At 40.3% G+C, this 25,374-nt stretch overlaps 1 protein-coding gene across 1 annotated transcript in view; it reads right to left on the bottom strand.

Moving 5' to 3' along the window:
• The window catches only part of brinp2 (bone morphogenetic protein/retinoic acid inducible neural-specific 2), a 135,527-nt gene that overhangs the window by 58,001 nt on the left and 52,152 nt on the right, over nt 1-25,374 (bottom strand). The window contains exons 2-4 of the mRNA XM_024010462.2: nt 18,563-18,890; nt 2,537-2,727; nt 953-1,134 (exon numbers count right to left, since the gene is read on the bottom strand). Coding sequence (XP_023866230.1) covers nt 953-1,134; nt 2,537-2,727; nt 18,563-18,840 — 651 coding nt within the window. The 5' untranslated portion in view covers nt 18,841-18,890. The remainder of the gene's footprint in view (nt 1-952; nt 1,135-2,536; nt 2,728-18,562; nt 18,891-25,374) is intronic.

Here is a 25,374-nt window from a genome sequence, read left to right as displayed (position 1 = left end):
TGGACTGTCATAACAAATAATGACATTGTACTGTATGTGGTCATGATGACAGTGAAGTGTACCATAGGTCAAATGGGACATTTGTCCTCTAGAGGAAACCAGAGAACAACAGAGATCAAATGGTATGTAGCTGTGCTGGTAAATACCCAGAAAGTATTTACTCTAAAATACTCTAACATATACTGTAACCCATTTGTCAATTTAAGGTACAATATGAATGACTAGCTTACCAGGATGTTGTCTAAATAAGGGAAAGTCTGATCATTAAAAGCACAAAATACCCCATTTGAATCTAATTGGCAAATTGGAAAATCCCCAGTTGCAATGCATTACAGTACAGACTGTATGGCACTTTCTCCTTGGTGTAAAATAACATCTGAAAAGCTTTTTAAGAGCCACAGCACAACATGTTGGGAAGCACGTATCTAAAATCACGATCAAGTCTGAAATGTTCAGAAAAAGTTATTTTATCCGAGATGAAAATCTTACAGACGTTATTTGAATAAACGTTGAAAGCCAACCCTGTCCACCCACTCGCCTCCTGTCATCATGATACATCAGTACTCGATGCATGCAGATGAGAATACTGCCTTTTAAAGTGTGTGTGTGTGTGTGTGTGTGTGTGTGTGTGTGTGTGTGTGTGTGTGTGTAGAACTCAAATGTATGCTGAGTAATTAGCTGCTAAGCAACAAAACATTACCCATGCAACCTTTTTTTACTGGAGTTGAGCATTGTATTACAGACACACGGAACGATTTCTCAATGCCAAAGGTCTCAGTAGCCTACCACCATTCTGTTTCACATTTAAATGAAAACTAACCGGCCAAATACAACTTCCATGTACAACCCACTGACAAATTGGATATACTCTAGCAAACTAATCGAATATATTCTGAAAAAGAAACTGGATGCTTCAATGACTGAGTGTCCTTGAGAGTAGCAGTAGATTTACCTTTATGGCGGAGGTGGCTATCTGTAGGTGGTGAAGTCTTCTTAAGGTGCTCTCGCGGTCTGTGAAATAAGAGGCAGCCAACTGATGCAGTACTTCCAGGGAGACCACCGAGCTGTTTCCCTGTCCCTCCGATTTCTTACTGAGCTTCTGCTTATCCAGGAAGATTGTCAACGATTCTTCTCCTGTAGAAAGAAATAATAGAAGAGAAGAGAAAAGAAAAGAAGAATATAATGACTTTTTTTCCCCAGAGGGAACTTCAGTCAAATATACACACAGTCCTTAATACTAAGGAACAACTAGAACAACTTGCTCACTCATAATGACAATACATTTGTAATACTTGTTGAGAGTAATGGGTGACATTATCCTTCACGAGAGGAATTAACAGAGGTATTCAGACAAAAGTTCATAGACTGCAGACAGATTATAAAGGTCTATCTCTGTCTTGTATGAAACCCCAGACTTTTCAAAGTAACACCATAGTATTCACATGGTTCTGCTAGACCAGACAGTGTGCGTAGCTCTCTTCTACCTTGAGGCTATGAGATACCATCAGTACCCAGCAGAAGAATGTGTGCATTGCTATTTGCAATCATCTCATTTGCATGCAGTGTATGGCCCATCCCTTTTGATTTGAGCCATTGATTACAAAAGCTCACTATGGCTTTGCCACTGCATTCATCTCTCTTGTCATTTAGACTCTGTAGCTTCACTTCATCAATCCACCATTAAGTGACATCATAATTAGTGCCAACATCTCATCAGACATAATATTCTGGTTGATGTCACAGCAAATGTTTTGAGACCAGGACCATGACTGTTCAATCAATTATTTAGATGCAATCTCAAACTATAACTATTGAAATGTCCTTATGTATTCAGCAGTACCTCAATCATGGATTGTCAAATCAACACCAAGCAGATTTTGTCCATACTAACAGAGAATGACTGACAATATGTATTGAAGCTAGAATCCTTAATTTAAATAATAACAAAGCGTTCTAACTGCCACTGTTTCGCTAAAAAGCTAAGGGATGGTGCTGGAAAACCACTCAAATTCATAGACAGAGCTATGGTTGCAGGAACATCCATAATATGAAAGGTATAGTTTTAACCATGTTTTGAGGCTATACAGTGTTTGTTTACATTTAGGTAGTTTACAAACATTGGAGTAAAACAAGCTTGTATTTTGGGTTATGAATAACAGTTGAACTAAGCTCATTGGGCATTTATAAGTTATATTCTTCATTAACAATGGATATACCTCTTTATGAGTCCAAAAAGTGATGTAGCAACTAAGGATTCTTGCTTTAATGTTAACTTATGTTGAATAACGTTAGTAAAAACAAAGTTTCTGTTGACATAAATTACCGATATGACATTGTCACCAGTAATACCATGAGCACAGTGTTCCAAATATGAGTAACCTTTGGCTTGTTTTGAGGCAGTCAACATAATCAATATCTAAAGAGATGACATTACACTGAAGCTATTTTGAGAACAAACTGCGAAGCGCAAACACATCCCTTAGCCACATAGCCTAGAGCTAAGTGCCACTGAGTCGGTGTATGTGAAGCTGCTTACCTCCTAGCGTAGCAGACACCAAAAAGTGTGTCCCATATTTCTTTATCAAGTTCTCGTGGATCTGCTGCAGACTTGGCCTTCGACCCAGCAGCCTCAGGTTGCGTAGAAACTCCGGCGCCAGTGGCAATGGGGCCTTAAAAACGTCCCTCTTCTCTGTAGCCAAGCTGTTTACTTTCCAATGGCTGAATTCCCTGCAAGTGAACCATGGGAGAATTTGGAAATTTGGAAAAATCTGATTCATGGTGATTGGGTCATTTCATAGGTTGATACTTGCATATGTGAGAGAATTCAAATATCAAGATATAGAAGATATAGCTTGATGTGCATACATTTGAAATAAAAACTATTATTCAATTTGAATATTAATATATGTATGTATTCCTTCAGAACAAAAAATAACAAAACAGCGACAATAACATGCTATTGTCCCAATGGGAAAAATAGAACTTGATATTCCACATCAACACTTATTTTGCAGATTATTTGAAGTCAGGATTACAATAGTCACAACCAGCTGTTACATTAGTTGTGTATGATTATCATAGACATTAAATACATTTTCACTTACATGACAACATACACAACATGGAAAGTGTTTGATCATGATTCAGTGAAAGAAAGTATAGAAAACATAGTTTAGTCCAACCTAACACTACATAGACATTATGCCACAGGAATAACATTGGTAGTACAATGTAAGTACAAGGTAATTAAACTGTAATCGCATACTGTTACACAATTTCAAAGACTAAGAACAACGTTACAGTCCAACTCTTTAGTCATATCCCAGTTTACTTATTTGTTTATGGTCTTGCCTACAGCTAGCAACCTGTTTTTTCAATTATATGACCCAAAAAATATTCAATTTTATTTGGAACAGCAAAACAATTAATATGAATTCGGAGCTTAGAAATGATTGAATATTAGAGAATTAGACTTCTCACTAAAAGGCATCAGTCATACAAAAGTTATACTTAAATCCAAACTGGTTCTCTAGCAGATAAGTAAGAATGTCTCACCCCATGTTGACAAACGGCCTTTTTTCCCTTTATTCAGATTACATCCTCTCACTTTCAGTTATTTGAAAATGAACTCATCTCCAAAATATCGCTATTTTTAAAATACGCCATAGAAAGTTGCTTGCAATTTCAGTTTAATCCACCAGAAAAACAGCCCAAATAATACAACAACTATTGTGGTTAAACTCAAATGGAAGAGGGAAAAAGTAAGGAACTTGACTGTCGGCCGTGCATTAAAGACAAAAATTGGTTAAAGAAAAGTGTGATAAATAAAAAAGCATACCAGTTTAATTTAAGGACCAACAAATTAATAGCTGTGCCATATAGATTGCAAAATATTTGGGAAGAGATTGTCAATGTTCCGATTCCATGGCACATGGTTTATGAACTAATACGCAAAACAACGCCGGATGCAAAACTTAGAATTGTTCAATTTAAATGATTATTCAAAGTTCTTGCAACCAATAGAATGTTATATATATGGGGGATACAACCATCCCAGCTCTGCAGATTATTATTATTATTATTATTACTTTTTCTCCCCAATTTCGTGGTATCCAATTGTTAGTAGTTACTGTCTTGTCTCATCGCTACAACTCCCGTACGGGCTCGGGAGAAACGAAGGTCGAGAGCCACGCGTCCTCCGAAACACAACCCAACCAAGCTGCACTGCTTCTTAACACAGCACGCATCCAACCCGGAAGCCAGCCGCACTAATGTGTCGGAGGAAACACCGTACACCTAGCGACCTGGTCAGTGTGCACTGCGCCCGGCCCGCCACAGGAGTCGCTAGTGCGCGATGAGACAAGGATATCCCTACCGGCCAAACCCTCCCTAACCCGGACGACGCTAGGCCAATTGTGCGTCGCCCCATGGACCTCCCGGTCGCGGCCGGCTGCGACAGAGCCTGGGCTCGAACCCAGAGTCTCTGGTGGCACAGCTAGCACTGCGATGCAATGCCGTAGTTTTTTTTGGTCACAAGTCCAGGAAGGGCTGAAGAATTGCAACATTTACCTCTGCAGATAGCACTACTGGGTGATTTGAAAAATCATAGTCAATCGATCAATAATACAATAATAGTCCTAGCAAAAAAAATGTATCTTTAATTTACAATCTGTAGAAACTATGAGAATAGAAAGGTTCAGAACTTTTGTGAAACATCACATCACAGTTGAAAAATATATGGCAAATAGAAATCCAAAATGGATGGTGTTGAGAGATAGGTGGGAGGGGTTGAGTGGAGCTGAAGGGTGGCATTAATAACAAGATAACTAGTATAAAATATACTGTGTCCGTAAAATGTTTATACTATAGGTTCAGAACTTTTGTGAAACAGCACAGTTAATAATATATGGCAAATAGAAATCAAACTGGATTGTCTTCAGAAATAGATGGGAGGGGTTGAGGGTAGCAGAAAGATAGGAGTAAAAACAAACAAAAGATAGCTATTGTAAAATAGATTGTGTCTGTAAAATGTATATAGTATGTATTAGCTGGAAGTGGAAACTTAAGTGTTGTTGTTCATTAGTTGACTCCATTTAGGGGAGGGGTGGTAGAGTTAGTGGAAAATAATAAAGGAAAATATATTTTTAAAAGATGTGTATATATATATATGTATATGTATTTTATATGTATGTGTGTTTGTATGTACAGTTGAAGTCGGAAGTTTACATACACCTTAGCCAACTACATTTAAACTCAGTTTTTCACAATTCCTGACATTTAATCCTAGTAAAAATGCCCTGTCTTAGGTCAGTTAGGATCACCACTTTATTTAAAAAATGTGAAATGTCTGAATAATAGTAGAGAGAATGATTTATTTCAGCTTTTATGTCTTTCAACACATTCCCAGTTGGTCAGACGTTTACATACAGTCAATTAGTATTTGGTAGCATTGCCTTTAAATTGTTTAACTTGGGTCAATCGTTTCGGGTAGCCTTCCACAAGCTTCCCACAATAAGTTGGGTGAATTTTGGCCCATTCCTCCTGACAGAGCTGGTTAGGTTTGTAGGCCTCCTTGCTTGCACACGCTTTTTGAGTTCTGCCCACACATTTTCTATGGGATTGAGGTCAGGGCTTTGTGATGGCCACTCCAATACCTTGACTTTGTTGTCCTTAAATTTTGCCACAACTTTCAGAAGTATGTTTGGGGTCATTGTCCATTTGGAAGACCCATTTGCGACCAAACTTTAACTTTAACTTCCAGTCTTGAGATGTTGCTTCAATGGATATAGATACTTTTGTACCTGTTTCCTCCAGTATCTTCACAAGGTCCTTTGCTGTTGTTCTGGGATTGAATTGCACTTTTCGCACCTTAGTACATTCATCTCTAGGAGACAGAACCCGTCTCCTTCCTGAGCGGTATGACGGCTGCGTGGTCCCATGGTGTTTATACTTGTGTACTATTGTTTGTACAGATGAGCGTGGTACCTTCAGGCATTTGGAAATTGCTCCCAAGAATGAACCAGACTTGTAGAGGTCTACATTTTTTTTTCGGAGGTCTTGGCTGATTTCTTTTGATTTTCTCATGATGTCAAGCAAAGAGGCACCGAGTTTAAAGGTAGGCATTGAAATATATCCACAGGTACACCTCCAATTGACTCAAATTATGTCAATTAGCCTATCAGAAGCTTCTAAAGCCATGGCATCATTTTCTGGAATTGTTTAAAGGCTGTTTAAAGGCATAGTCAGCTTAGTGTATGTAAACTTCTGACCACTGGAATTGTGATACAGTGAATTATAAGTGAAATAATCTGTCTGTAAACAATTGTTGGAAAAATTACTTGTGTCATGCACAAAGTAGATGTCCTAACCGACTTGCCGAAACTATAGTTTGTTAACAAGAAATTTGTGGAGGGGTTGAAAAAGGAGTTTTAATGACTCCAACCCAAGTGTATGTACACTTCCGACTTCATCTGTATGTGTATATATGTACAGTGCATTCAGAAAGTATTCAGACCACTTTACTTTTTCCACATTTTGTTACGCCTTATTCTAAAATGTCCTTATTTACATAAGTATTCAGACCCTTTGCTATGAGACTCAAAATTAAGCTCAGGTGCATCCTGTTTCCATTGATCATCCTTGAGATGTTTCTACAACTTGATTGTAGTCCACCTGTGGTAAATTCAATTGATTGGACATGATATGGTCTCATAGTTGAAAGTGGATGTCTGAGCAAAAACTAAGCCATGAGGTCGAAGGAATTGTCCATAGAGCTCCGAGACAGGATTGTGTCGAGGCACAGATCTGGGGAAGGGTACCCAAATACGTCTGCAGTTTTGAAAGTCCCCAAGAACACAGTGGCCTCCATCATTCTTAAAAGAAAGAAGTTTGGAACCACCAAGACTCTTCCTAGAGCTGGCCGCCCGGCCAAACTGAGCAATCAAGGGAGAAGGGCCTTGGTCAGGGATGTGACCAAAAATCCAATGGTCACTCTGACAGAGCTCCAGAGTTCCTCTGTGGAGATGGGAAAACGTGCCAGAAGTACAACCATCTCTGCAGCACTCCACCAATCAGGCCTTTATGGTAGAGTGGCCAGACGGAAGCCACTCCTCAGTAAAAGGCACATGACAGCTCGCTTGGAGTTTGCTTAAAGGCACCTAAAGACTTTTAGACCATGAGAAACAAGATTCTCTGGTCTGATGAAACCAAGATTTAATTACTTGGCCTGAATGCCAAGCGTCAAGTCTGGAGGAAACCTGGCATCATCAGCATCATGCTGTGGGGATGTTTTTCAGCGGCAGGGACTGGGAGACTAGTCAGGATTGAGGGAAAGATGAACAGAGAAAAGTACAGAGAGATCCTTGTTGAAAACCTGCTACGGAGCGCTGAGGACCTCAGACTGGGGTTAAGGTTCACCTTCCAACAGGACAACGACCCTAAGCGCACAGCCAAGACAACACAGGAGTGGCTTTGGGACAATCTCTGAATGTCCTTGAGTGGCCCAGCCAGAGCCCGGACGAAACCGGTCGAACATCTCTGGAGAGACGTGAGACGCTGTGCAGAGACGCTCCCCATCCAACCTGACAGAGCTTGAGAGGATCTGCAGAGAAGAATGGGAGAAACTCCCCAAATACAGGTGTGCCAAGCTTGTAGCGTCATTCCCAAGAAGACTCAAGGCTGTAATGCTGCCAAAGGTACTTTGTTTTAGTCTTGGTGGTTCAACACTCCTGTGTTGAGTAAAGAGTCTGAATACTTATGTACAGTAAATGTGATATTTCTGATTTTTATTTTTAATACATTTGCAAACATTTAAAATAAAAACGGTTTTTGCTTTGTCATTATGGGGTATTGTATGTAGATTGATGAGGGGGGAAATTATTTCATCCATTTTAGAATAAGGCTGTAACATAACAACATGTAAAAGAAGTCAATGGGTCTGAATACTTTCTGAATGCACTAATTTCTGTAATAATGTTGAGTAGTGTACAGAAACATGAAGAAGACACCGGTCTTTGGAAGAATTTTAAGGGCTACGAAGTATTAGCAAACCAGTGTTGATGGGATAATCCAAATATCCAAAGTAAACCTCAAATCTTACATCACATTATCTTTGCCTATAATGTGTAAAGACCATCAGATGCTGTGTGCTAGCTTTGGATGATGTTGTCTTGAGTGAAAAATGATTGATGACAGAGGTTGTGAATGGACAATACTTTTCTTTCATGATGATTTCTAAAAGTTACATGTAAAAGCGTTGGCTGACCATTCCAGTGCTGTTAATGATGATAGATGCTCTAAATTACGGGGCTTTAGCACAAGATGATTGCACCCGCAGCCCGGCAGGCTTGCAGGGAATTGTTTAAGCTAAAACTCTCTACCTAAGCGAATACACCATTCCCTATTTGATAAGAGCACCTGGATTTTAGCACTGTTGTAGCCCTTTCCTGCAGTCAAATGACCACATCGCTCTCTAGTGGCCTCATGGGTGGAATTATATTAATATTTTTCATGATTTCATAATTCATAAAAAATATATATTTTTAAATTGTCCCAAAATCTGGTGTTTCTGTGTGAAATGGTTTTGTTATATTTCAGTCTTCTGTGATGTATATAGAGTGTACAATTGGGATGCAAACTCCAAATGGAATACATTTCAACTCTATATCTGACATGGTACAGGTGTCTTCTTTTTTTAAAGCCAGTAACCATGTGTGTGAGGTGTATACTTTTGGTTCAAAGTAGATTTGTTTAAGACTACCAAGAAACACTGTGTGACCCTGATTCAGCCCACTGCAGTAAAAGGTTAACGTTCCACTACCTTCCTCTATGAGTCAGCGCTTTGACACAAGCAGAACTTTCCCAAGGCTTCTACTTCTACAGTACATGATCGGGAAACGTGTTACCATAAAATTAGAATGATTCATTCTATTTCTATGAGTGTTACCCCTAAGTTAGTTTCAGTTACAACATGTTTAATGAGTTCATTACATTGTCTATATCTACAGTGACCTCCAAAAGTATTGGGACAGTGATACGTTTTTGTTGTTTTGGCTCTGTACTCCAGCACTTTGGATTTGAAATTATACAATGACTATGAGGTTAAAGTGCAGACTGTCAGCTTTAATTTGAGGGTATTGTCATTCATATCGGGTGAACCGTTTAGAAATTAAATCACTTATTGTAAATAGTTCCCCCATTTTAGGGGACCAAAAGTATTGGGACAAATCACTTATATATGTATTAAAGTAGTCAAAGTGTAGTATTTGGTCCCATATTCCTTGCACGCAATGATTACATCAAGCTTGTGACTCTACAGACTTGTAGGAGGCATTTGCTGTTTATTTTGGTTGTGTTTCAGTGTATTTTGTGCCCAATAGAAATTAATGGTAAATAATGTATTTTTTAGTTGATTTTATTTTAAATAAGAATATACACTGCTCAAAAAAATAAAGGGAACACTAAAATAACACATCCTAGATCTGAATGAATGAAATATTCTTATTAAATACTTTTTCCTTTACATAGTTGAATGTGCTGACAACAAAATCACACAAAAATTATCAATGGAAATCAAATTTATCAACCCATGGAGGTCTGGATTTGGAGTCACACTCAAAATTAAAGTGGAAAACCACACTACAGGCTGATCCAACTTTGATGTAATGTCCTTAAAAACAGTGGCGTTTGGTGGGCATGGAGCGAGACATGATGTCCCAGATTTGCTCAATTGGTTCAGGTCTGGGAACGGGCGGGCCATGTCCATAGCATCAATGCCTTCCTCGTGCGGGAACTGCTGACACACTCCATCCACATGAGGTCTAGCATTGTCTTCCCATTAGGAGGAACCCCAGGGCCAACCGCACCAGCATTATGGTCTCACAAGGGGTCTGAGGATCTCATCTCGGTACCCCTAATGGCAGTCAGGCTACCCAGGCGAGCACATGAGGCTGTGCCGCCCCCCCAAAGAATGCCACCACCCACACCCATGACTGACCCACACCACCAAACCGGTGCATGCTGGAGGATGTTGCAGGCAGCAGAACGCTGCTTCTCCACGGGCGTCTCCAAACTCTGTCACGTCTGTCACGTGCTCAGTGTGAACCTGCTTTCATCTAGTGAAGAGCAGGGCGCCAGTGGCGAATTTGCCATCTTTGGTCGTTCTCTTGGCAAATGTCCAAACGTCCTGGCCACGGTGTTGGGCTTCAAGCACAACCCCCCACCTGTGGACGTCGGGCCCTCATACCACCCTCATGGAGTCTGTTTCTTGACCGGTTTGAGCAGACAATGCACATTTGTGACCTGCTGGAAGGTCATTTTGCAGGGCTCTGGCGTGCTCCTCCTGCTCAAAGCAGAGGTAGCCGTTCCTTGCTGCTCCGGTATTGTTGCCCTCCTACACGCCTCCTCCACGTCTCCTGATGTCACACTGGCCTGTCTCCTGGTAGTGCCTACCAATGTCCTAGGACACTACGCTGGACAGACACAGCAAACCTTCTTGCCCACCAGCATGCATTGACGTGCCATCCTGGATGAGCTGCACTACCTGAGCCACTTGTGTGGGTTGTAGACTCCGTCTCATGCTACCACTAGAGTGAAAGCACCGCCAGTATTCAAAAGTGACCAAAACATCAGCCAGGAAGCATAGGAACTGAGAAGTGGTCTGTGGTCACCACCTGCAGAACCACTCCTTTATTGGGGGTGTCTTGCTAATTGCCTATAATTTCCACCTGTTGTCTATTCCATTTGCACAACAGCATGTGAACTTTATTGTCAATCAGTGTTGCTTCCTAAGTGGACAGTTTGATTTCACAGAAGTGTGATTGACTTGGAGTTACATTGTGTTGTTTAAGTGTTCCCTTTATTTTTTTGAGCAGTGTAATATGTTTTAAAACACTTCTACATTAACATGGATGCTACCATGATTACGGATAGTCCTGAATGAATCGTGAATAATGATGAGTGAGAGTGTTTGGCGCATAAATATCGTACCCCCAAGAGATGCTCACCTCTCACCATTACAATAACAGGGGAGGTTAATGTAGAAGTGCTTAAAAAAATATGATATTCTTATTTACAATAAAAGTGACTCCAAAATGACAATAATTACATTTACCATTCATTTCTATTGGGCACAAAATAATCAAAAACACAACCAAAACAAACAGCGAATGCATCCAACAAGTTTGTAGAGTCACCAGCTTGATGTAATCAATGCCTGCTAGGAATTTGGGACCAAATACTAAACTTTGGACTACTTTAATACACATAAGTGAATTAGTCCCGTGTGGCTCAGTTGGTAGAGCATGGTGCTTGCAACGCCAGGGTTGTGGGTTCATTCCCCACGGGGGGACCAGGATGAATATGTATGAACTTTCCAATTTGTAAGTCGCTCTGGATAAGAGCGTCTGCTAAATGACTTAAATGTAAATGTAGTCCCAATACTTTTGATCCCCAAAAATGGGGGGACTACGTACAAAAAGTAATTTTTTACTGTTGGAGCTCACTGCACTGTATATTTATCAGCTCTTGCAGATGAGGCTGTATTCCACAGCTGCGTTGATTTAGATGTTTTTCTTCATAAAGCATGGTTGTATGAAGCAGCCTAAAGCCATGCAAAATATCACCTACTGTACAGTAGGTATGGGTTTAACCTGGATCACAACAGCTGCTTGCCGTATATATTAGCCACACACTGGCAAATCAAGGTGTTGAATGCCTCTCTTTCCATGTTAGATTTCTGTGAGCTATTTTGAGAGGCAAGAGGGGAATGGTTGATCTGCCCCATTTCCTCTGGAAGCTGAAAACTGGGTTTCCAGCTTATTAATATTTGGCCCTCATCAACTGAGGAGGCGTTCTATCATTTCAATGTGTTTTTGTGAAGTATTGTAGCAATTTCTTGGAAGACTTTTCAAGTACACTTTTGATATTGATTCTCACAACTTTTCAGGGCGAGACAGGGCTGGTCTGGTCTGGACAAAAGTACTATGGTGTTGCAACTTGCATAAACCTCTTTGATGCAGAGATACAAAGACTTTCTCAACATACATTACTGAAATAGCACAGGTTTAGACAATAGGATTATACTTTATTGCACAAATCTCTTTGAGATTCACATGGTCTTTAGAGCTAAAAATGCAAGCGGCAATTAGTGGATCTTCCCTGTCTCCCTAGTGTATCCCTATCATGTGCTGGCATAGCACATTCCACTAAACTGTTTATGCTCAGCAGAATAGGTGTGTCTTGGAACACTGTCCATCTAATTTGAGTCAGTTAAACATTTCCTCTCAGATTGTTTAGCTGAATGAAGAATAATTCTGTTAAAGGAAGTAGAGCTCAAAGATCTAGCTTTTCAGTAATTGTAAAATGTGTACTAAATTTGATAATTTATTGTGCGAGTGCACAAATGGCTAAAAACATCTATTTTCCCAAGTTGAATAGCACATTCTGATTCTCAATTAGAATTCAAATTAATCTTGTTAATTGTACATGGGGACTCACAGCATTCAACAGAGTAATTCGATTTCTCAACTGTGTTGCCGGAGGCAATCGAATAAAAAGCTGGAAAATGAAAAACAGCAAATACATTTGTCCCTCAGACAATGTATTCATATCATGGACACACTTCAGATTTAGAAACAGTTTTAGCCACACTTGATATACAGAGATAGCCAATTCCATCAATAACTAACATTATAGAAAATGGCTGATAAGAAAATAGGAAATGTAATCAATTGTCCCTCCTGTCTGACCTGATGGGAGACAGGCAGTTTGTCACATTAATTTCTAGTTAATGTTTTTATATTCACCCTGAAACAAACAGTCCCTTTACTGAACCTAAATTGAACAACTGACGTCTGMTTTTTGAAAGAATCCTTTTGAAAAGAAGTTTAGCTACTCTTCATACTGAAGCGCTGTATTGTATTTTGAAAGCCTTACACATTCATTTTAAAGAAAGATTACAAAAAACAGTAACATTAAGCCAATACAAAATAACAAAATCACGCTTTCAGCAAAAACTGAAACAGCACAACACAATGCCAAAATAGAAATACTAGTCAGCAAAACTCATATTCTTGAAGGCAAAACATAAATTCAATACATAATGTGAAATTTGATTTTGGTTAGTGTAGAGTGTTGGAAATTACATCAAGTCATCTACACAAAGCGAGAGTGCCTCAGAACCCTACACCAATCTCTCACAAATCACATTTCAGTGCCTGAAAAATCTATAGTTGCCAGACATTTCACTCATTAATCATCTTTCCTTTATTTAGAAAATGCTCTTCTTTATCAGAAATGTTTCAGATTTCTCTACCAGCATTATACCTCCTGACGTAATCATTTGTGACAATGTCTCATTTCTTATTTTATTGTCTTGACAGCTCGTTGCCTCCAGAATGAGCTGTTACCAGTTACAAGAGCCATAGGGGCCTGGATGGGCTTAGTATGGTCCCTATAGGCTGTCAGTTCTGCCACCTCTCATGGCACCAAAAGCACAATGAGCCAACAGTAATGTTTCTTAAGGGAAAGCATCTATCATCCCAAAACACCTCCTGGGAGAGTATTTTCCTGTCTGGATATTATAAACATCCTTCCCTTTCTTTCCTATTTCCTACCAAATGAAGGCCAATGAAAGAACAGTACCCAAGCTGCAAAAAGGGCTGCTTCTCTATCTTGTTTTAAAGTGGTTCATTATGTACAGACCACATGAAATACAATTGTATTTATTCATCAGACCATTATTTCAAAGGGATATCTATTGAGTTGCAAACCTCGTCTGTGAGAGAAACCTTGCAAGACACCAGCAGCAGCAGAAGCTCTTTGTTTGACAATCACCATAGCTGGATTCTGCAGGGAATTTAAGCATCCTTCCCCCTGTGACCCTCACATTCAATTTATTCATAGGCATGAGGGCTCCTCGAAACTCAAATCACATATATCTTTACACATTACACAGGCATAGTAAATACATGCTATGTATACTGAACAAAAATATAAAWGCAATGTGCAACAATTTCAAAGATTTTACAGTTCATAAACGGAAATCAGTCAATTGAAATAAAATTCATTAGGCCCTAATCTATAGATTTCACATGACTGGGAATACAGATATGCTTCTGTTGGTTACAGATATCTTAAAAAAAGGTAGGGATGTAGTGTGTGACCACCATGTAAAATGGTGTGACCACCATTTACCTCATGCAGCACGACACATCTCCTTCGCATAGAGTTGATCAGGCTGTTGATTGTGGCCTGTGGGGTGTTGTGCTATTCCTCTTCAATGGCTGTACGAAGTGGCTGGATATTGGCGGGAACTGGGACACGCTGTCGTACACGTCAATCCAGAGCATCCCAAACATGCTCAATGCATGATATGTCTGGTGACTATGCAGGCCATGGAAGAACTGGGCCATTTTCAGGTTTCAGGAATTGTGTACAGATCCTTGCGACATGGGGCTGTGCATTCTCATGCTGAAAGATGAGGTGATGGCGGTGGATGAATGGCACGATAATGGACCTCAGGATCTCGTCACAGTATCTCTCAAATTGCCATCGATAAAATGCAGTTGTGTTTGTTGTCTGTAGCTTATGCCTGCCCATACCATAACCACACTGCCACCATGGGGCACTCTGTTCACAATGTTGACATCAGCAAAGCGCTCGCTTGCACAACCCCATACACGTGGTCTGCGGTTGTGAGACCAGTTGCACGTACTGTCAAATTCTCTAAACAACGTTGAAGGCAGCTTATGGTAGAGAAATGAGCAAGCATTTTGCTACACTCGCAATAACCTAAGCTAACCAAGTATATGTGACAAATAAAATGTGATATACTGCCACTAAAAGCTCCTAGACCTTAGTGCTGCTTTTGATACCATCGATCACCACATTCTTCTGGAGAGATTGGAAACCCAAATTGGTCTACACAGACAAGTTCTGGCCTGGTTTAGATCTTATCTGTCGGAAAGATATCAGTTTGTCTCTGTGAATGGTTTGTCCTCCGACAAATCAACTGTAAATTTTGGTGTTCCTCAAGGTTACGTTTTAGGACCACTATTGTTTTCACTATATATTTTACCTCTTGGGGATGTCATTCAAAAACATAATGTTAACTTTCACTGCTATGCAGATAACACACAGCTGTACATTTCAATGAAACATGGTGAAGCCCCAAAATTGCCCTGGCTAGAAACCTGTGTTTCAGACATAAGGAAGTGGATGGCTGCAAACTTTCTACTTTTAAACTCGGACAAAACAGAGATGCTTGTTCTAGGTCCCAAGAAACAAAGAGATCTTCTGTTGAATCTGACAATTAATCTTGATGGTTGTACAGTCGTCTCAAATAAAACTGTGAAGGACCTCTGTGTTACTCTGGACCCTGATCTCTCTTTTGACGAACATATCAAGACTGTTTCAAGTACAGCTTTTTTCCATCTACGTAACATCGCAAAAATCAGAAACTTCCTGTCCAAAAATGATGCAGAAAAATTAATCCATGCTTTTGTTACTTCTAGGTTAGACTACTGCAATGCTCTACTTTCTGGCTACCCGGATAAAGCACTAAATAAAATTCAGTTAGTGCTAAATACGGCTGCTAGAATCCTGACTAGAACCAAAATATTTGATCATATTACTCCAGTGCTAGCCTCCCTACACTGGGTTCCTGTTAAGGCAAGGGCTGATTTCAAGGTTTTACTGCTAACCTACAAAGCATTACATGGGCTTGCTCCTACCTATCTTTCCGATTTGGTCCTGCCGTACATACCTACACGTACGCTACGGTCACAAGATGATTGAGTGTAGTCTGGCCCAGGAGTGTGAAGGTGAACGGAAAGGCTCTGGAGCAACGAACCGCCCTTGCTGTCTCTGCCTGGCCGGTTCCCCTCTCTCCACTGGGATTCTCTGCTCTAACCCTATTACAGGGCTGAGTCACTGGCTTACTGGTGCTCTTCCACTGCTGTCCCTAGGAGGGTGCGTCACTTGAGTGGTTGAGTCACTGACGTGATCTTAATGTCTGGGTTGGCGCCCCCCCCTTGGGTGTGCCGTGGCGGAGATCTTTGTGCGGCTATACTCGGCCTTAGTCTCAGGATGGTAAAGTTGGTGGTTGAAGATATCCCTCTAGTGGTGTGGGGGCTGTGCTTTGGCAAAGTGGGTGGGGTTATATCCTGCCTGTTTGGCCCTGTCCGGGGGTATCATCGGATGGGGCCACAGTGTCTCCTGACCCCTCCTGTCTCAACCTCCAGTATTTATGCTGCAGTAGTTTATGTGCCGGGGGGCTAGGGTCAGTCTCTTATATCTGGAGTACTTCTCCTGTCTTATCCGGTGTCCTGTGGGAATTTAAGTATGCTCTCTAATTTGCTCTTTCTCTCTCTCTCAGAGGACCTGAGCCCTAGGACCATGCCTCAGGACTACCTGGCCGTGCTGCTGCTCCAGTTTCAACTGTTCTGCCTGCGGCTATGGAACCCTGACCTGTTCACCGGACGTGCTACCTGTCCCAGACTTGCTGTTTTCAACTCTCTAGAGACAGCAGGAGCGGTAGAGATACTCTTAATGATCGGCTATGAAAAGCCAACTGACATTTACTCCTGAGGTGCTGACTTGTTGCACCCTCGACAACTACAACTACTATTATTATTTGACCATGCTGGTCATTTATGAACATTTGAACATCTTGGCCATGTTCTGTTATAATCTCCACCCGGCACAGCCAGAAGAGGACTGGCCACCCCTCATAGCCTGGTTCCTCTCTAGGTTTCTTCCTTGCTTTTGGCCTTTCTAGGGAGTTTTTCCTTGCCACCGTGCTTCTACACCTGCATTGCTTGCTGTTTGGAGTTTTAGGCTGTGTTTCTGTACAGCACTTTGAGATATCAGCTGATGTAAGAAGGGCTATATAAATACATTTGATTTGATTTGAACATTCAATTCCCTGGCAACAGCTCTGGTGGACATTCCTGCAGTCAGCATGCCAATGACACGCTCCCTCAAAACTTGAGACATCTGTGACATTGTGTTGTGTGACAAAACTACACATTTTAGAGTAGCCTTTTATTGCCCCCAACACAAAGTGTACCTGTGTAATGATCATGTTGTTTAATCAGCTTCTTGATATGCCTCACCAGGTGGATGGATTATCTTGGAAAAGGAGAAATGCTCACTAACACGGATGTAAACAGAAATAAGCTTTTTGTGCGTATCTTTTATTTTAGCTCATGAAACATGAGACCAACACTTTACATGTTGCGTTTATATTTTTGTTCAGTGTAGTTACCATATCAATGGCACTTACAGAATCTCCATGCACAACACTTGAACTTGGCAAACATGAAAGATTAAACAACGTTAGGCTTGCCTTTCAAATAGGACAAAGTCCCTTCACTCCAGAAAGTAACAGCAAGGATGACTGAGTTTGCCTTGGCAGAAATATTTCAGTGAACCACCCGTAGGGCAGCTGTGACCAGGCAGAGAGGGGGAATAAAATCAGCCTTCCTCTATATAACCCAGTTGGTGTTCCCTATTCGTAATGGGCAGATTTACACACCTACTTTCCCTCTGGGTGTCCTTTAATGAGATCAGTTAACATATCAAAAGGCCTTAGCAGCACAAATGGCTTGTGGGGGAAACCTAATTTATGTCCATCTACGACTGAGGTGTTGGTCGGACAACAGTGCGCTCTCACACACACAAACACAACACACACACACTGCTAGACAACCTTTCAAGCAGTACTGGCTGTGCCAACTGCCTGATTCCATCACAGATCTGCAGGCATTTTTCTGCATTTCAGTTCCTTGTCCTAGTCATTTCTAGCACTGTCCCAGAGCATGAAAGAGAAGCGTGATCCATCCAACTTCTGTCAGAAAACTACACCTATCATGGCTAGCTATACTCAGAACATCTGCAATCAAAGCTATCATTTCAAGTTGTATTAGAAGAAAACTGTGACAGATTCCTGAATAAATTGGTTTCTAAAGAGACAAATATCTCTTTCTTACAGTAGAGAAATGCACCTATACCCCTTCAACATGCCCACACTCAAGTAGCATTAACATCACAGCAGAAAATATGTTGCCAGTAATCTGGAGCTATAATTTGACTCAGGTGAGTGTAGCACCATGGAGAGCATGCAGCAACAACAAAAGAAAATGTAATGGAGGCTGTGTGATGGAGGAAAGTAAAATGCATGAATAAAATGCATGGAAGGGTCAGAGTAAAATATTGTAACGACCCTGGGTTTATAAGCGCGGAATTCGACTCTGCCGTACGAGCATGCTTTTGGGGCACAGTCGATAGCGCGCTGGACTTCGGGCAAGAAGGTCGAGGGTTCGAGGCCTGCTCCCTGCCTCAGTTTCATTACAATATATATTCTAAGCTGAGGAAATTAAAATGTAAATTGAAGGCTTATCAGAGAGAGTACATCACATTTGGTATAACATTTAGAATAAAGTTAATGATATTGAAAATAAATGTTGAAAAATTATTTGATGGGATGGAAGGGTCATAATGGATCTTGATTGGTACAGTACAGCAACATTCAAACACACACACTTTGCCTCTAGATTCTCACCTGTAGATCTTATAGCGTGTGGAGAAGCCTTGCTGGAAGCGTTCTTTGAACTCTGTGTATTCCGGACAACGGTGGAAAGGTCCCTTCTCAGACAGCAGCCAATCCAATTGGTCGCCACTCTGGTGTCCGGTGCTGGCAGCAGGGAGCGAGGGGTTGTTACTCTGCTGCCCCTCAGCCAGGGCCAGAACCCAGCCGAGGTGGCCCAGCACTGTCCACTGCCATACGAGCATCAACAGCAACCATCTAACAGCTGTGGCTCTCGGCCAACGCATCACCATCTTCCTGTTGGGCACCTGGGACCAGCATTCTTCAACTAATCCCTCCTGACCTATGAAGGAAAAGAGAGAGAACATGTTTTAGGGCTCAATTCAGAGGACAACTTGAAATAATAGAAAAACACAGACACTACGCTTGACACTTGTATCACTTGCATTGATTTAGCTTATGTATCCGCCTCACAGCCTTCGCTTCCCTTAGGGATCAATTCAATTAAACACACATGCAGTAACTTTCTTTTCCATAGACAAAAACTTAATAGTACAACTGGCTAGACTTTCAATCTTAGCCTGTACTAACAACACTGTAAGAGCCTAGCTAGCGTTGGGAAGCTATACACCAAGGAATTAAAAGAAAATACAGATTTTAGGTCTCAATTCAATAAAACACACTGTGTTATTTTTTGCGGAAGTGCTCTTTACCATGGTCAAAAACCTACTGCTAGGTGCAATCCACTCATAGATAGATGCTTTTAGTTGTGCTTTCAAGTTTGTGTGGGCGGACAAAATCACATGAAAACATAATTGTTAGGTGTAAATAAGGACCTTGCTCTTGAAAAGAGGACCTAGATTTACACCAAGTACAGATCTACTGTTGGTCTAAGTTGCCATTGTTGGATTGTTTAGGCTGACATACTCAATTATCCAAAGCTGTTATGACAAAATAAGAATTGCAATCATGTCTGAAGCGTCCTTAAAAAAAGAGGGTGGTATGTTTTTGTTATTTATTAATAAGTTACTGTAGTGTTAAATCTGCAGTGCACAATCAAACATTTAGGCCAAAGAATAGAACAAGCTAGAACAAACTGTACAAGTGATATGGGAATACTGTTGGTCTTCTATTTTGATAAATAACACAATGCAAATGAATTTGAGAGAGCAAAATGCATGTTTAGACAGTAAATAACCTTTCTTTAATTTACACTTGTAAAGGGAAAGGGAAAGGGGGATACCCAGTCAGTTGTACAACTGAATGCCTTCAACTGAAATGTGTCTTCTGCATTTAACCCAACCCCTCTGAATCAGAGAGTACCATGGGATTATGTTATGTTTTAATAGGCAATTATTTAGGTAATTTATGTAATTAATAATTATAATAGGCAACTAACTTGGAGAAAGTATGCAGGGTCAAGCTTTGAAAAAGGGAACATCATCAACTCCACTTTATACTAGACAGTATAAAAGTTAACACTTTACAAAAAGTTGCTCTTATACCTGTGTGGTAACGTTAGAATTACTTGAGTCACAGTATTCTATTAACAATGTTAATTTAGTACTTTGTAGAGTAATTACATATAGTAAGTATAATGTGCATCCTTCAATACTGCTCAGGAGTAATTGTTGATTTATTGTATCTAACATATACATAAGCGTCCTAGTCCATGTCCATCCACCATTATTCTGTGAAGTGAACACCTCACATCTTACAAGTCGCTCACTCTTGTTTTGCAATGTGAAAGATAAATCTGTCCGTACATTATAAAATGTGATGTATTGTGATCCTGTCTTGAAGCGCCTGGCATTCCAAATGATCTGAATTCCATACATTATTTCAAAGGCTATGATGATACAAAATATACATTATGTAGAGAATGAATCACTATGAAATAATATTGAATACTTTATTTCACCTTTGTGCATCACAGTAGTTAATAATTCAAATACCTATCATCTGCCTGCCCACTCATCAAGATAGGGCCTGTCTAAAACAGTATCTCTCTCATTGCACACTGCACACTCCACTGGGGAATAAACCCTTTTGTGTCCCAAATGGTACCATATTTTCTATTTGGTGCACTTTTGACCAGGGCTCTATAGGGCTCTGGTCGAAAGTAGTGCACTATATAGGGAATAGGGTGCCATTTGGGAGAGATCCAGTAAAGAGGAGAAGCTGTGTGGCAGCTGCTGCTGCTTTCACATTTCCTTTCATTCTGTATAATCCCTCCCTCCATCCCCCCCTCCATCCCTCCCTGTACCCCTGCATCGCCTGTATCCCATACAGCCAAGACTCTATTATAACTTTCCTTTTCACAGTTGGGCTTTGCAGTTGTAAACAGGAGATGAGATTTTAATGCTATTTCATCATGCTGAATCCAAGTGTAAATTCTACTTTAGCATAAATAAAATATGACTTGCGGTGTAGTTTTTCTCACACGATGAAAGTCTTTCCTATATGATGGTTGTCATCTCATGAAGCTAGAGGGGAAAACGAGCCACAGCTGATTCATAAACAGTATAGTGCTGACTTTCCAATCTTGCTTGAAATTTGCCTTTCAAATGAGTCTATGTTCTAAAAGCAACACCTCTTACTGAGATCTCCATCCCAGGGCTTATTGCTCCTCTCTTGAGGTTCTTCCTAATTACAAAATGCATAGAACATCCTAGAAATGCCAGTGAGACAATGGAGGAAAAACTGAATTTAGCCTTGACATTTAATGTTCATCTTGCATAATTCAGGTACCTTCCTATTTACCCTTTCTACCCATGAGGAAAACCAAGGAGAAGACACACGTCTTGAATTCAGTATGGTGGTACGAGGGCGGTTGGAATAGAAAACCATTTTACCGCCTCTCACTTAGAAATAACATTTCAGACAAGTATGGTCTGGGGAACTGGGCACCTTTTGTGCCATTCACATTTGTAGCATTCACCAAGTTTTGCAGGTGGTTAATGTTCACAGTGGCCAACACCCCTAAATACCACACGCGCATACACRCACCTACGCGTGCACCCACACTCAGACACACACACCTGCACATCGTCAATGACCATACATTAGGAGAAAGCCTAAAAATTGTGTGTTTCTTCCCTGCTTTATACTGGATATCATAAGGCACAGTATCAGGCAGGTCAGTGGCTTAATGAGCACATTGTATATGCTATATCTGTAAGATCTACCCAGTAATGTGTGCATGGCAATGAGAGCAGCTGTGAGTCCTTATTGGGTCTGACTTAATAAGGTTTTGTTTGTGAGTGTAGGCAGACACCTGCGTCATGGCCAGGCCCAGCAGAGCAGGTGTAGTCCCATTACCAGAAGGCCAGATGTCCTCTTGAACTCAGGTACTCATACTCAGTGTTTTAACTACTCAGCAACCCCGCCAGCTGTCCCACAATATTTCTGTATCGCTGCATGCTGAGGGTGGATTGCTTTATGCAACAAAGTGAATGCATAGTACCAGGTTGGTGGGTTTGTATTATGACTCTATTATGAAAACTGTCAGCCAAGGCAGAACTTTCCATCAGTTCCAGCCTAGCAATTTGTTTAAGCGTGGTTTGATGAAAGGATGAGAGCAATTATGAGGAGTACACCTCCTACGCTATGGTAAGCCAAACAGCTGTTATATATATTGGTTCCGCAAGATTAGTGTCCTTATGAGCCGAGCTGCACCGCACCGATAGCATCGTGATTCCAACCCAAAAGCTATACTGTATGTGTTTAAGGTATCCCACTCATTCAAAGATAATTAAAGGCAGACCAGGTCCCTGAGATCCACATGTTTTCTTTTCCTCAAAAATAAAAATCTACCATTGCCAAAAAAACATTCCCTGCATCAAGCTGTGGGATGTTTTTTTTTTTATATTAGAGTTGCTGGTTGGATGTTGTTCCGTTTGTGTCATTCTTTAGTTTTTTTAATCTTATATTTGTTGTGTAGTTAATATTTCATCTTTTATTTTTTATGTTTTTTATTAGTTGTTTTCCTATAAAGCACATTGCATTCCATGCCTGAAATGTGCTTTATAAATAAAGATTGATTTGATTTGATTAAAGGTCGATCATCTTGTTCAGTAACTTCAATATGATAATAATTTATGAGCAGTTTCTTTCTAACCATGAAGATGATTCAAATCTCATCCTTCCAGTACAAGTTTGCCCCCAGGTAACTGTCTTGCAAGATGTAAGATAAATAAATAAATAAAAGCCATAATCTTGAAAATGAAAAAGAGCCTTAATTAAAAACCGTAAGCATGCCAAGTTAATCAGCTAAAACAATTAGGAGGGCGTGAAAAAGCATTAATGTAAAAATAATCTGATTCTCAGCCACACCTCATTGTTCAGGGCACTTAAAAGTGAGATGCCACACATATTTCAAACAGGAAAGCAGGTGCTTACCTATTAACTGCACATTAATAAAGAGTACAGTCAGCATTACACAGGGCAGATGGTCTCCAGAGATAAGGCTTAAAAGCTAGCCAGAGAGGAGTCAAGCTAAATATCAATGTTAGATCTACATCGGGGTCTCCGACGGAGCCAAAGTTAAGCAAACAACCATATGGGCAATTAGGACCATCAGTACCCGCAACATTTCTATAGCACTTGATAATTAAGAAACACCAATCTGTCTTTAGGAGGTTTCATATTTTCCAGCTGTTTGATTTTAAGAAAATCCCAAAGTACTAAAGGATCAATGATGTGTTATTGCTTCTCCTTCACCTGCCGTCGTTTCTCCATAAACACAAAGCCACGTATAGTGTAATTGCCTATACATCACTCTGAAAATACATAGCCCAGATAATTACCCAAGCTGCTTACTGTGGGTAACACTGTCTCCATAAAAAGTCCATCTGCATATTGCAACAACTCTTTATTAGTTTGTTGACTAATCCCCCAATAGGTCCACAGTGACATTGGAGGTTGTAGAATTCCTGCCAAGAACCATACACACACATTTGGTAATTGAGAGCACAGCAGGGCCTCAGTTTGAATCGCCTCTGTAAACTGTAATTACATACAGTATTTACTGAAGTATTGAAGGAAATATCCAAAGGTGGGATACATGTTTTAATATTTTTTTTAAACAGCAAAACATCAATCAAAAGCTCAATTCAATCGTAATGCATTTCACAATTTCACAATGTGTAAAATTTCCCATTTTCATGATGCAACTGTCAACCTGGTCTCATCAGTATGTTGAAAACATGTAACAAACCATATTGTCTGTCATCTATACATGTGATGTGCATTGTCAAGGTAATTTATTTCAGTGGTAATAGCTAATCAAGGCCAATATCATCTTGATTTAGAAAGACACTGATGTGGGTGTCAATTGTGCTTATGCTGAATCCATTTCAGAAAAGCCATGAGCCATGGGTTGATGGCTGGCTTTGAAAGGGTTGATGAGACCTTATTTTCAAGAAAAGCCACAAGGAGCTCTTGTGCTTCTCTGTTGATATTTTCATTAAATATTCAGATCGTTTTATATAATGTATCTGCTTCATGTGTATTTGAACTACCTTTTAGGGCACATCAATTCTATTTGATTCATGTGAGAGATGGCACAGTACCAGTCCCTTGTTCTGCAAAGGAGAAACCTAGCAGAACAGTTTGATTTATATATTACGCATCTCCTTTAAAACTTTACTTTACTTTACTTTACACTCCAGTCTTGTTGATTCTGAATGAGAACATAGGGGAGATTTAAAAGGTTGACTCTAAAGGTTAAAATGTAACACAAAAGCAGAAAGTACCCACAATGTGGCCTTAAGGCTAGCAAGTATTGACTTCTTTGTGTTTGTTTGTGTGTGTTTGTGTGTGTGTGTGTGTGTGTGTGTTGTGTGTGTGTGTGTGTGTGTGTGTGTGTGTGTGTGTGTGTGTGTGTGTGTGTGTGTGTGTGTGTGTGTGTGTGTGTGTGTGTGTGTGTGTGTGTGTGTGTGTGTGTGGTGTGGCTGTGTGATGTGTGTGTGTGGCTTGTGGTCCTTGCGCTGGAGAGAATGCAGAAATGCAGAGACGTTCCTCTTTTCAATAAATCCATGACCATGAATCAGTGCCCACTGCTCATCAATACCAGATCATTTTACTGATATTTAAATCCTGAAGCAATCTAGAGCAAGAAGTAAAAGTATATTAGAGTTACTCTATCATATAAAGATTTCTGGCTAATATTCCCAACTTTTCACTGTGAGGGGTGGATTGTTATAAAGTAATATAATTTTGGTTGCTTTTGAAGCTGATTTATATATTTTTTGTATTTGTTATGGATCCCCTCTTGCTGGGGTCTGGCAAAATTAAGTTATAAATTATATATATGTTTTATACAATTAAAAAAATAATACATTCATAACAGCTTTCACAACACACTAAGTGTGTGGCCTCAGGCCTCTACTCCACTACCACATATCTACAGCACCAATCCATGTGTACGTGTGTGTATGCATGTGTCTGTGCCTATGTTTGTGTTGCTTCACAGTCCACGCTGTTCCATAAGGTGTATTTTTATACGTTTTTTAAAATCTGATTCTACTGTTTGCATCAGTTACCTGATGTGGAATAGAGTTTCATATAGTTATGAATCTATGTAGTACTGTGCTCCTCCCATAGTCTGTTCTGGACTGTAAAGAGACCTCTGATGGCATGTCTTATGGAGTATGCATGGGTGTCTGAGCTGTGTGCTAGTCGTTTAAACAGACAGCTCTGTGCTTTCAACATGTCAATACCTCTCACAAATACAAGTAGTGATGAAGTCAATCCCTCCTCCACTTTGAGCCAAGAGAGATTGACATGCATATTATTAATGTTTCCGCTATGTGTACATCCAAGGG

Source organism: Salvelinus sp. IW2-2015, linkage group LG19, assembly GCF_002910315.2.
Source record: "Salvelinus sp. IW2-2015 linkage group LG19, ASM291031v2, whole genome shotgun sequence".
Classification (NCBI taxonomy): domain Eukaryota; kingdom Metazoa; phylum Chordata; class Actinopteri; order Salmoniformes; family Salmonidae; genus Salvelinus; species Salvelinus sp. IW2-2015.
This window is presented reverse-complemented; position numbering and strand designations above follow the sequence as displayed.